This window comes from Macrobrachium rosenbergii, chromosome 33 (assembly GCF_040412425.1).
Source record: "Macrobrachium rosenbergii isolate ZJJX-2024 chromosome 33, ASM4041242v1, whole genome shotgun sequence".
In the NCBI taxonomy this organism is placed as follows: Eukaryota; Metazoa; Arthropoda; class Malacostraca; order Decapoda; family Palaemonidae; genus Macrobrachium; species Macrobrachium rosenbergii.
Window position 1 is genome coordinate 4,413,992 of NC_089773.1, and position 13,509 is coordinate 4,427,500.

Genomic DNA, 13,509 nt, shown 5'->3' on the forward strand with positions numbered 1-13,509 from the left:
TAAGCAAGTTTGTGAATAGCGGAAGAGATTTTAACAAAACTGAAAAAAATACTAACTTTGTGAAGTATTTGCCTCATTAAATATAATATAGGAACTTGATATAAACAAGTAAAAAATGCGCCGAAGTTTCTTCGGCGCAATCGAGTTTTCTGTACAGCTTATAATCAAGGCCACCGAAAATTTATCTATCTTTCGATGGTCTCGGTATCATGCTGTATGAGCCGCGGCCCATAAAACTCTCAGTTGACCGTGGTGGCCTGTGTTGTTGCGTTGCCAGAAGCACGATTATGGCTAACTTTAACCTAAAATGAAATAAAAACTGCCGAGGCTAGAGGGCTGCAGTTTGGTATGCATGATGATTGGAGGGTGGATGATCAACATTCCAATTTGCACCCCTCTAGCCTCAGTAGTTTTTTAGATCTGAGGGCGGACAGAGAAAGTGCGGACTGACAGACAAAGCCGGCACAATAGTTTTCTTTTACAGGAAACTAAAATGGAATAATTGATGAAGGATTCGACGCCTTAATTCTGATGCCAATAAAGCACTTGTTGGAAAATAAGAACAAGAAGATTTATTATTATTATTATTATTATTATTATTATTATTATTATTATTATTATTATTTTGAAAGAAGTAATAAGTTAATAGATGACACAGAAGAGATCAGTTATTAGAATAGAAACAATGAATTAATTAGCAAGTCAATAAATAAATAGTAAAAAATATGAAGAAACTATTAAAATAACCAGGTGAAATTGTTTTAGGTTAGCAATGCATTGCATCTTCTCTTGAACTTTTCAAGCCCCAATGCACGACATCCTCAGGGAGACTGCTCCACAGTCCAATGGTGTGAGGGATAAAGGACTCTGAAACTCTGGAGAAGTTCAACAGTGAGGCACATTTACCACACACTGCTTCTGCTGTTCAGCAAGCCTGGTCGCTCTGGGCAGGAAAAGAGGATCAGGGATCAATTGTGAATGTGAAAGATCTCTTTGAAATACAACTTATGGAAAACTGACAAACAAGTCACCATCCCTCAATGGCCCTAGTCATTACTTCCAGTTTTAGGAACTAGAAACCAACCGTCAAGCGTTTGGAATAAGAGAAACTCACGGAACACTTTCCATGAGGAAATTATCGAAGCAGTGGCCATGTAAACGAAAAACAGGCAGAGCATTTAGCCGAGCACTGATGGAGGAAAAGCTACGACTCTCCAAGACTGAAGCGGAAATCGCCTCGACAGCTAATTGCACCCAGGCGCCGATAATGAGACTGTGCTTGAAAGCGGTGCCGGGAAAAACGGATTATTTGCCACTCGGTCAAAATCAATTGAAATCAATTGAAATCAGTTGAAATCTCTCCCGGACGGAATATTGCATTCAGCCGCCGCTGGCCGACTTTTCAAGAACCAAATGTGATAGTTAATTGATTTGGCTAAATAATAAATTGCGTTCTGAAATATTGCCTGGACAGAGGGACAATCATTACGGGCCGATGCCCCGGATGACATCGTGATGTTCCGCGCAATTATTTTCGGCCAGTAAATTGTGTTTGGCAACGAACAGTGTCCTAATTGGTTTTCGAGTCGGTTGGGACAAATCATTATGAATGGGAGTCAGGAGTTCTCTTTTGTAGTTAATCGAGAGTGAAAAACTTCCAGATTATTATTATTATTATTATTATTATTATTATTATTATTATTATTATTATTATTATTATTATTAATCACCTAATCTTTTTCCATTTTCCTTCTTAATAAAAGCAAATAAAAAATGCGCTGAAGTTTCTTCGGCGCAGTCGAGTTTTTTGTACAGTGTATAATGCTGTATAAAATTCTCAGCCACGACCCATGAAACTCTCATCTCGGCCCATGAAACCTTCAGCCACGGCTCGGTGATGGCCTGTGTTGTTGGCATCTATAGCGATGCCAGACGCACGATCATGGCTAACTTTAACCTTAAATAAAATCAAAACTACTGAGGAGGCTAGAGGGCTGCAATTTGGTATGTTTGATGATTGGAGGATGGATGATCAACATACCAATTTGCAGCCCTCTAGCCTCGGTAGTTTCTAAGATCTGAGGGCGGACAGAGAAAGAGCCAACTCTATAATAGTTTTCTTTTACAGAAAACTAAAAACCTCTGCAATTGTAAGTTTTCTTTGCTTTCCAAAGGTTTAAAATTGAGTAAACAAAACCTGCTGTTATTATTATTATTATTATTATTATTATTATTATTATTATTATTATTATTATTATTATTATTATTATCCAAACTTAGTCAAAACATTCATAATCCAAAATGTGAAGGATAATTAGCAATAATGTGAACTGCAAACCAGTAAAAGGATAAGATTTTAATAGGCAAATACTAGGAAATTAATAATAATAATAATAATAATAATAATAATAATAATAATAATAATAATAATAATAGCATGAGTCTCTAAAATTTTGAAGAAATCCACGTAGATGTAAACATGTATTAAAAATATACATTTACACTTACATCAGTGTTGATTTCTTCACCAATAATAATAATAATAAAACTTGAGAAATGGTGGCACTGAAAGAGGACCTTGCATTATTAGTCATGATGATTAAAGTAAAAAACCGCGGAAGATTCCAAGTTTTCGAAATATCTAGGAAGCTCATTTGCATAATTTAAAGAGGATATGAATTTTTCCCATCCAGTTTTGGCTGAAGATTAAAATCTTTAAAACATATTCTTCCAATTCGCTGAAACTTTAGGTAATTGATGGACGCAGTGTAATATTAACAAGTAAGAAATGCGCCGAAGTTTCTTCGGCGCAATCGAGTTTTCCGTACAACCACTACAGCTTATAATTAAGGCCACCTAAAATAAATCTACCTTTCGGTGGTCTCGGTATAATGCTGTGTTAGCCGCGACTCATGAAACTTTAAACACGGCCCAGTGGTGGTGTATCCTACATCGTTGACAGAAGCACGATTATGGCTAACTTTAACCTTAATAAAATGAAAACTACTGAGGAGGCTAGAGGGCTGCAATTTGGTATGTTTGATGATTGGAGGGTGGATGATTAACAGACCAATTTGCAGCCCTCTAGCCTCAGTAGTGCGGGCAATAAAAAAATAAGTACGGACAGACAAAGCCGGCACAATAGTTTTCTTTTACAGAAAACTGAAATTAAATTTGAAGGGTGCTGAAGGCACTTTATTTTGTGTGTGTGTGTGTGTGTGTAGCTGTGTAAGGATTGTGTATGTTGAAATGTATGTGAATACATGTGTATGTATTAGTTACATTAAACATCTCCAAGTATCCAACGCTTCCGAAATAATAAAAAGAAAAAAAAACATAACATTCTGAAAACGCCAGTCGAATTCGCTTACTCTTCCCTTCGTGTAGCGAATGGCAAAGAGAAACAAATGTCATTCCGCCCACAACAAATGTTCCGACGTCAAATACAACATCTGGACAAATGGAGGACTCCTTCCATAGCCCCGTTCTGCGAATTGGGTTGTGTTTGCCCAGGCATTTTGTTCTGCACGGGTCGGTCAACATTTGTTAGGTCTTCTTGATAGGAGGAGGACAGCAAGGCCACTTCTTGCGTTTCTGTTCTGTCATACGTTTGTCTTCGTTAGTGTAGAAAGGATGGGTGAATGTATATATATATATATATATATATATATATATATATATATATATATATATATATATATATATATATATATATATATATATATATACACATACATACACACTCACACACACACACGTCTGTCTGTGTGCATGCATGCATTTATGTATGTATAAATTCGTCAGGTTTACGAATCTTATCATATTTTATATTTTATATTAATCTGGAGGCAATTGGAATGGGATGGGCAGTCCGAGATCATTTTCTAGCTCAGGTCCAGTGAAGGGTTGTGAAGAAGTGGTGGGCCCTAACCCACAACGAAAAGAAGGCGAGGCCCTTGAAGATTAGCTGGTGATAAAATTCAGGTCAAAAGGGAGTAGCAGAATAATATTAATAAGTACCGACTCCAACCCATGGATCAGTTTTCGATACGCAAAGTAAAACATCTGTACAGTTTTTTGGAAGTCGCCATCTTTATGTAAACAAGCGCAACTTGTATCCAAAGATATATTTTTCTGTTTGTCGCATCTTTATGGTTGATAATCTCCATGTTTCGACTTCCCGTCATCCAGCCCGGGCCCAAACTCTTTCCTCACTGGCCCTGTTTTATATAAATGTAGAACAAAGATAACATTAATCTCAGCTAAGGGACGATACGAGGCTTACCTAACAATGCATTTATGTAAATTCCAAAAAGCTTTATCTGAATACATCCAATCTGTCTACGGTCTTTAGACCTATTTATTTTTCCACTTTTTAGTTTTCTGTAAAAGAAAACTATTGTGCCGGCTTTGTCTGTCCGTCTGGACTTTATTTTGTCCGCACTTTTTCTGTCTGCCCTCAGATCTTAAAAACTACTGAGGCTAGAGGGCTGCAAATTGGTATGTTGATCATCCACCCTCCAATCATTAAACATACCAAATTGCAGCCCCCTAGCCTCTTCAGTAGTTTTTATTTTATTTAAGGTTAAAGTTAGCTATGATCGTGCGTCTGGGAACGCAACAATAAAGGCCACCACGGCCGGCTGAGAATTACTTGGGTCATGGCTGAGAGTTTCATACAGCATTATACAATATACAGAAAACTCGATAGCGCCGTTCGGCGCATATTTTACTAGTTTAATATCATCCTGAGCCCTCGACAAGAATAGGGGCGTGTGGGCTCCTCGCCTAATTGGATAACGAACTAAAAACCTAATGTCTTCACTCAGCGGAGCTTAACAGACAATCTCGCATCTCTCGACAAATCACGTAAATCCAACTCTTGTAATCCGGCGGAGATGAAAATCCCGATAAACATTTGAGAGCTTAATCTCCCGTTGATAGAATTGTATCTCCTTCAGACCTATTCACTTCTTTTTAATTAACATTCTCGAAATAGGCCTAACGCCCAGTCCTGTAGGCCTGGGGCTGCCTCAAACGGTTTAGTTCCTCGGATTTGTTAGAGACTGGATCTTTATATGTAGACAATATTTATATGGAGTTATTGTTATGTGAAGATATATTATACATGAATATTTTGATAATGTCCGGGTGGAATTCTTTGGGATTTTCAGTAACTGAAACGAAATTATATTCGTTTAACTTTTTATAAAAAATGTGTTTGTGGCTACAGTGAGTCAGTGTTTCTGAAAACAAAAAATGCGCCGAAGTTTCTTCTGTGCAGTCGAGTTTTCTGTACAGCCGCTACAGCGTATAATCATATCTATCTTTCGGTGGTGTCGGTATATAATGCTGTATGAGCTGCGGCCCATGAAACTTTAGCCACGGGACGGTGGTGGCCTATCCTACATAGTTACCAGACGCACGATTATGGCTAAATTTAATCTTAAATAAAATAAAAACCACTGAGGCTAGAGAGCTGCAGTTTGTTATATTTGATGATTGGAGGGTGGTTGATCAACATACCAATTTGCAGCCCTCTAGCCTCGGTAGTTTTGAAGATTTGAGGGCGGACAGACAAAGACATCTCAATTGTTTTCTTTTACAGAAAACTGAAAATATACGAGACGTCAATTCCATACTGATATATATAACAAAATCATCAGAGCAATGCTGCAATAAGCTAAAAAAAAAAAAAAAAAAAAAAAAAAAACTACTGTCATGGCGCTCTTCAAGTATAATGGTCGATGAAAATGATTTTCGGTTAATCTTACTTCCAGTCACACGTTCGTTATATCGCTGGCCACTCCCTCGGCAAAATAAAACTACGTCGTGCCTGTTTAGTAGCTGGATGGGTAACCGCCAAGAGAAGCCGTTAACCCTTTCAACATCCATGAGGTAGGATGTGGGGCTGGTTGGTAAAAAAAAAAAATTAATTTCCAATTTGCAAATATCTTATGTTTGCTTTTAAAACATTTTTTGTCACGCTTTATTGCTTTTGTATGTTTGTATGTATATATATATGTATGTATGTATGTATGCATGTACAGTATGTATGTATGTATGTATTTGTTAATCTGTTTGACTTTATTTTCATAATGTATCTATATTAGTTGATATTGAATTGAATTGAATGTAAAATTTAGGCCAAATGCCAAGCACTGGGACTTATGAGGTCATTTAGCGCTGAAATAGAAACTGACAGTAAAAGGTTAGAAAGGCGTAACAGGAGGAAAACCTTTAGCAGTTGCACTATGAATCAATCGTTAGGAGAGGGTTGAGAAAGTAAGATGGAAGAAAGAGAATATGAAAGGAGGTACAGTAAAAGGTGATATTCATGCAGTTAAAGATGTCTACCATTTGTGTATCGATGCACAAAGAATTAATGTACATTTGATAATCATTACTTGAACTTACTGTATATAATAACCTGCTTGCTATCAAAGATAGCTTATGAACAGCTCATCAGCCCTTTTAAAAACACGAAATGTATGGTGGCTGTTATATGCCTATTGTACATTTCTAAAGCAGTTCAGAGGGAATTAAGTTTGTATGTTTAATTACCCCTTAGCTTTAAAGTATTACACAGTTATATACCTTTGTGTATTTCTAAAGTAATTCAGAGGGAATTAAGTATGTTTAATTACCCTTCAGCCTCATATAAAGTATTAACAAAAATATAAAATTAATATAACTTGAATGAAGAGAAACAAAACCTTCGCCATTATGCATCCAGAATGGTGTGACGACTCTTGGCCCCTGTAACATAATGCAAACCTGATCAAACTCTGACGTATTACCACTTAAAAAAAAAAGGAAAGAAAAGCCATTTAGTGAAAAAGGTGAGCATAATTCAAGCCTTCGCCCTCTCTCTCTCTCCCTCTCTCCCCTTTCCATCATTAGCCACCATTTAGCGCGTGAAATTCGAAGCGCCGCGGCATTATTATTATTATCGTGATCATTCAGATGGCGGCGTTTGGCAACCCGGCACCTTTTCCAGGGCTGGGAGTCTGCTCCCGGTCCTGGAACGCAGACGCTGTCAGTAGCAGTTGGGAAGCCAGAGAGCGACGGAGTGCGTGCGCGTCGCTTCGCCGCTTCTTTCTGGGTCGATCTGACGTCGATTGTCTGGTTTGAATTGGGATATTTGTAGCGCATTAGAAAGTAATTTGGCGTGACTGTCCAACTTGCATTGATGTTACCCCGTTCGGCAACTGGACGGGAGATGTTACGTTAAAGGGGATTGAAGTGTTACGCGCTGCCGAATAAGAGCAGAGGAAAAAAAAAGTTATAGCTGTGAAAATGAAGCGATTCCAGCTCCGTTCTTTGGCGTGAGTTGAGGACACATTAGATCGTGCTGGAGTGATTTACTAACCCTTGAAAATCTATTATATATATATATATATATATAAAGTGGCCCTGAATGTTTTTGAATGTTTGAATCCATGAAAAACCGGTTTTTGATCAACCTGGCAACCTGAAAAGAAAGAAATATTGTCAATGACTCGAGGTCGGGGTAGATGAACAGAATGCGTTCGTTCATGCATCAGTCAGGAACCACTGCACCGCAAGCAACTGAGGGGAAAGCCCCTTTGCGACGCTGAAGATCCCTGCAATTGCAACGCCAAGATGACTTCCGAAGCGACCAGCAAAGTCGCCTCTCTGTTCCAGATTATCGTTGTGCTTGGTGAGACGATTGAATCAGTTTGGCTGTTTTATTTTGTGTGTTTTTTTTTACTTCATTATTTTGAGAGTGTTTTTCTTGTTTGAGGCATATTTATCCATTTATTTAAACAAATGGATAAATAAATTTAGATAAATGGGTATCAATATGTGTATATAGAGGGTTTTTCTTTTTTGAGGTATATTTATCCGTTTATGTAAATAAATGGATAAATAAATTTAAATAAATGGGTATGTATATGTGTATATAAATAAATAAATATATGTGTGTATGTGTTTATGTATTATGTATATATATGTATGTATATATGTATGTGCATGTATGTACATACATGCATGCATATATGTAGGTATACATATATATATATATATATATATATATATATATATATATATTATATATATATATATATATATATATATATATATATATATATATATATACTATAAGCGTGATAGTTCATAGTTCACTGCTAAAGAAAATTAGGTCGAAGAATATATTTGCCATGTATATATATATATATATATATATATATATATATATATATATATATATATATATATATATAATCATTTGGCAGATATATTCGACCGGATTTTCTTAAGCAGTGAACTATGAACTATCAAGCTTTATCTTGAAACAGTTAAAGAAAACTAAGGAATTTGATACGTGGAAGCAGATTATTTTCTTTTCTGTGTTACTATCTTCTAGTTCTTACAGTTTTTATATATATATATATATATATATATATATATATATATATATATATATATATATATATATATATATATATCTCCGCTGTCGAAATCAAACAAAAGTTGTGATGAATAGCTTAATGTAAAAGTGGAGGACACGCATATCATTAATCTTCATATAACATTTCGTTAGTGAATATTAAAAACAGTTGCCTCTCGAAATGCTTTATTTAGTGATTATCATAGTTTTTATTATTCTTTTTATTCATTGACCAACCGCTAATATTTATAGAGTGTTCAGAGAACCCTGGAGAACTTTTCTCGTGTTGATACTGCCAAGTTTCTCTGAAGCTTTTGCGACGGTTGGACAACTGACTCGCGGACGATTGTAGATTTTGTTTAAATTATCAGGTCATACATATATATATATATATATATATATATATATATATATATATATATATATATATATATATATATATATATATATATATATATATATATATATATATATATATATATATATATATATATATATATATATATATATATATATATGTATATATATATATATATATATATATATATATATATATATATATATATATATATATATATATATATATATATATATATATATATATTATATCAAGGGGGCATCTAGGAAAAGGCAGCACGTATATAAATACAGCAGTTTATTTTGCCGACGGCGTTTCGCAGTATCTCGTTGCATCTTCAAGGTTGCAATTTACCAAAAAATATAACTTAAAATCTTGTAAAAAAAACAAAAAAATGAAATAATAAAAAAAAATCACTTAGTATATATTATATATATAGATATATATAAACTTAACACTTGGGTGTACCTAACACTGAAGAAATATATCAGACCTCTCTCTCTCTCGATCTCTAAAAAGCTAAAAGGTGTCATAGACATCTCTACAATATCATGTATAAAATGAAAGCTCTCATTGATACGGAAAAAAAATCCGCAATGGCTCTTTTGCAGAAAGTAACCTCTCTTTCAAGACTGAGCCTGTGCATTAGTGGAAATGATAAAGAATATTGATATCTTATTGCTTGGGAATTTCCGCTTGGAATTTCCACGCACCAGGGGAATGGAGTTTTCTTTTGCCGTGGTTGAGTGCAAATATTATCTTATAATATTTACAAGTCAATAATACATATTGGTCGAAGTTTTTCTGACGCATTCTTTCTTCACCGTAATTCTATCTTGTATATATAATATGTATATATATATATATATATATATATATATATATATATATATATATATATATATATATATATATATTCTTAATAAAAGAAGATATTTCAATAAATACATTCTGATTTTACTGGGTCGCTAACTTATGGTATAGAGAGATTGATTTCATGTCTGTTGAATCTTGCGTCGAAAATTGCTGTCATTTTTTTAAAGAATTTTACTGAAATTATGTAATATTACTGTTTTTCACTTGAGCGTGCGAAGGCCGGGCATCGCAATTACAAACATTTCAAAAGAAATAAGTTGGAAAATTGTATGTGTGTATATATATTATATATATTTATATATATGCATATGAATCTATATATACGTATATATACATATATATACACATTTGAATATCAGTCACTCTGTCTGTTATTCACAAGTAAATTTAACAGGTAGAGTGACTGAGATTCAAATGAATGACCATATTAGTTTATATGTTTATATGTATATATATACATATATTATATATACATAATTTATATATATATATATGTATATATACAGGTCAATCTTGATAAAGTATTTTTCGTTTAAAGTTCATGCGGTTAATCAGTTATGTATGCCAACAATTTGCATACATTGAGTGAAACTGTATGGAATATATTACGGAATTTATTTTTCACCGTCGTTTTGTACCGTGAAAATGTATATATGATGTTTTAGCGAATTACGGAATATTATATTAAAATGAACCAAAATTTGAATACGTGATTATGAATGATTAGTGACATATTTTCGTTGTGAAAATGTAATTTGTTCAGATTTTTATATACAATAAGTAGGTAACTATTAAATTTGTATGATATTTTTTTATATATCAATAACATATATATATATAATTTATATAATATATTATATATATATTTTGTTATATATATATATATATATATATATATATAATATATATAACATTTTTTCATAAATACTTCTTGGAGAAAATTATAGCAAGTTAAAATTAATTCTTATATCTATATATTATATATATATATATATATATATATATATATATATATATATATATATATATATATATATTTATATATATATATATATATATATATATATATATATACTTTGTATATATATAAATATATATATATATATATATATGTATTATATATATGCATGTATATGTGTGTGTATCTATATACATATACAGTATATGCACATACAATTTTCGAACTTATTTCATCTGAAAATTTTGTAATTGTGATGTTTAGTCTTCGCATGCTCGAGTGAAAAATAGTAATATTTATACAATTTCGGTAAAATTCTTTAAAAAAAATTACAGCTATTTTTGACGCAAGAGTCAATAGACGTGAAATCAATGTCACTGTATCATAAGTTAGTGAACGAGTAAAATCAGAATATATTTATTGAAATATCTTCTTTTATTAAGAATATATATATATATTTATGGATTGTGATTAAGATACAAAGCTTTAGAAAGCGTATTAATCGGCAAAATTTATCTAGTTTAATGAAGCTTTCTCTTATCAGTACTGCATATTGCGATTAAAATATAATGCATTAAAATGTGTGAGGATAATTTTGACCAATTTCCGCTCAGGCGAAAAACAAATGTCGAATGGCAATACTTTGAGTCCTCTTATTAATCAGCGCTCAGGCGATCGGCCAATATCGGAACATTTCTATAACCGAAAGCTCTGTCTTTGACTGACGGCTTCAGAACGGCGACAGCTGAGGAACTCTGGGACAGCAGATTAATAACAGGAGTCGTTATGACGAAGAATGACGGGCCGCCGTGCCTGGACGGAAGTCTGTTGGTTGTATGTTAATTTATTTTGGCTTACATTTGTGTTTATTTATGGTTAATGTATCAGTTTTTCTAATAAGTGGTCGTCTCTTTCTGTATTTCCCGTTGCCTCCCGTTCCTCCTTTCGAATGGGTACCATAATATTCTTTGAAAGCTTGAATTTCAAGTCAGTGGCCCCTGTGGTCCCTTAAAGATTCGAGTTTTTTCACTCTTTTATATATTGTAAAACTTATTCACGTGAACTTTTAAATAGTTGTTGCTTACGAGTCAGGGAGCCATATATTTTTTAATATATGGCTCCCTGAATATTTTGGTTGGCAAAAAGTTTGGTAGTTTTATTCTTGATTGCATCGAATTCGTGAATTTATAATAATCCTTTCTTATATTTTTGTCTCTATTCCCACGAGGTTGAAAGCCTCGTTTTCATATTTAACTTATAAATAACAATTATTTATTACAGTTATAAATGATTATCAAGTACAGTTATAAATAACAATTATTTGTTATTTAGTACAATTATAAATAATTATTCATTACAATTATATATAACAATTAAGTACAATTAAAAATAACAATTATTAAGTACAATTATAACTAACAGTCATTCAGTTCAATTACAAATAACGGTTATTAAATACAAATATAATTAACAGTTATCAAGGACAATTAGAAATAGCAATTATTCAGTACACTTATAAATAACAGTTATTCAGTCCAATTATAAACAACAATTATTTAGTACAATTATAAATAACAGTTATTCAATATAATTATAAATAACAATTTTGGTACAATTATAAATAACAATTATTAGGTACAATTATAAATAACAAATTTGGTACAATTATAAATAACAATTATTTGGTACAATTATAAATAACAATTATTTAATACAATTATAAGTAACAGTTGCTCAGTACAATTATAAACAAAAGGTATAAAGGACAATTATAAATAACAATTATGAAGCACAATTATAAATAACAATTATTAAGTACAATTATAAATAACGATTATTCAGTGCAATTATAAACGACAATTGTTCAGTACAATTATAGATAACAATTATTCAGTACAGTTATAAATAACATATATTCAGTACAATTATAAGTGACAATTATCCAGTACAATTATCGGGAAACCAGGAAAAATGACGATCCCTTACAAATTGGTATTTATGATCATCTCATATTTCAGCTGAAGCCTTTCAGCTGGGTCTTTTGATCCGGTAAAATGGTCCAGTTATTCATAACCGTTATTCATAACCTTTTGTTGTGTCTCCAGTTATGAATAAGTTATTCATAACCTTTTGTTGAGCCTCCACGCATTTTCTAATGAGATGGAGCTAATTACAGAATTGCCGATGCTTTTTTGTTTTCACTGACGAGTTCCAGATTCAGTTCTGATGCTTTTCGAAAATTCTGGTATCGGCCATGGGGTACATATTAAACCTATCTTCATTTTTTATATATATATTTTTTTTTACTTTGATGAGTGAGAGAGGATTATTAATGATCATTTCCACGCTTTTATATATTTTGAAATGAGCTAAAGTCGGTCATTATTGCTTATCTTTCCGTTATGTCCCTGTCTTTAAAAGGGGTCACTCAGTTAAGAGCAATCGTTTTTTAAATCATTTTCCTGACTTCGGTGCTGAAAGGTGAAAGAGGATACTTAGCCAAGGTTTTTTTTTTTGTGGGGGAGTTTATCTAAACGGTTAATGAAGATAAATGACATCGTCTGTTCTCGCCGAATCAAGAAGACGGTTTTAATTTTTTACGATTGTCAAATAATGCTTTTTCTTAATTTTTAATGTTTAACGATATCAACTAGTGCTTTTTATTCATTTTTCATCTTTTACGAGTGTCAAATGATGCTTTTTCTTCATCTTTAATCTTTTACGGGTGTCAAATAATGTTTTTTCTTCATTTTTAGACTTTTATGAGTCCCAATAATGTTTTTCTTCATTTTTAATATTTTATGAGTATCAGATAATGCTTTTCTTCATTTTTAATTTTTTCGAGCGTCAAATAATGCTTTTTCTTCATTTTTAGTCTTTTATAAGTATCAATAATGTTTT

General features: G+C 32.5%; 1 protein-coding gene across 1 annotated transcript in view; it reads left to right on the plus strand.

The window, feature by feature from the left end:
- The first annotated feature begins 7,041 nt into the window (after window positions 1-7,041).
- Window positions 7,042-13,509, plus strand: part of LOC136855810 (uncharacterized) — a 49,978-nt gene continuing 43,510 nt past the window's right edge. Inside the window, exon 1 of the mRNA XM_067133167.1 lies at window positions 7,042-7,684. Within this exon, the coding sequence (XP_066989268.1) occupies window positions 7,627-7,684 (58 nt within the window). The 5' untranslated portion in view covers window positions 7,042-7,626. The remainder of the gene's footprint in view (window positions 7,685-13,509) is intronic.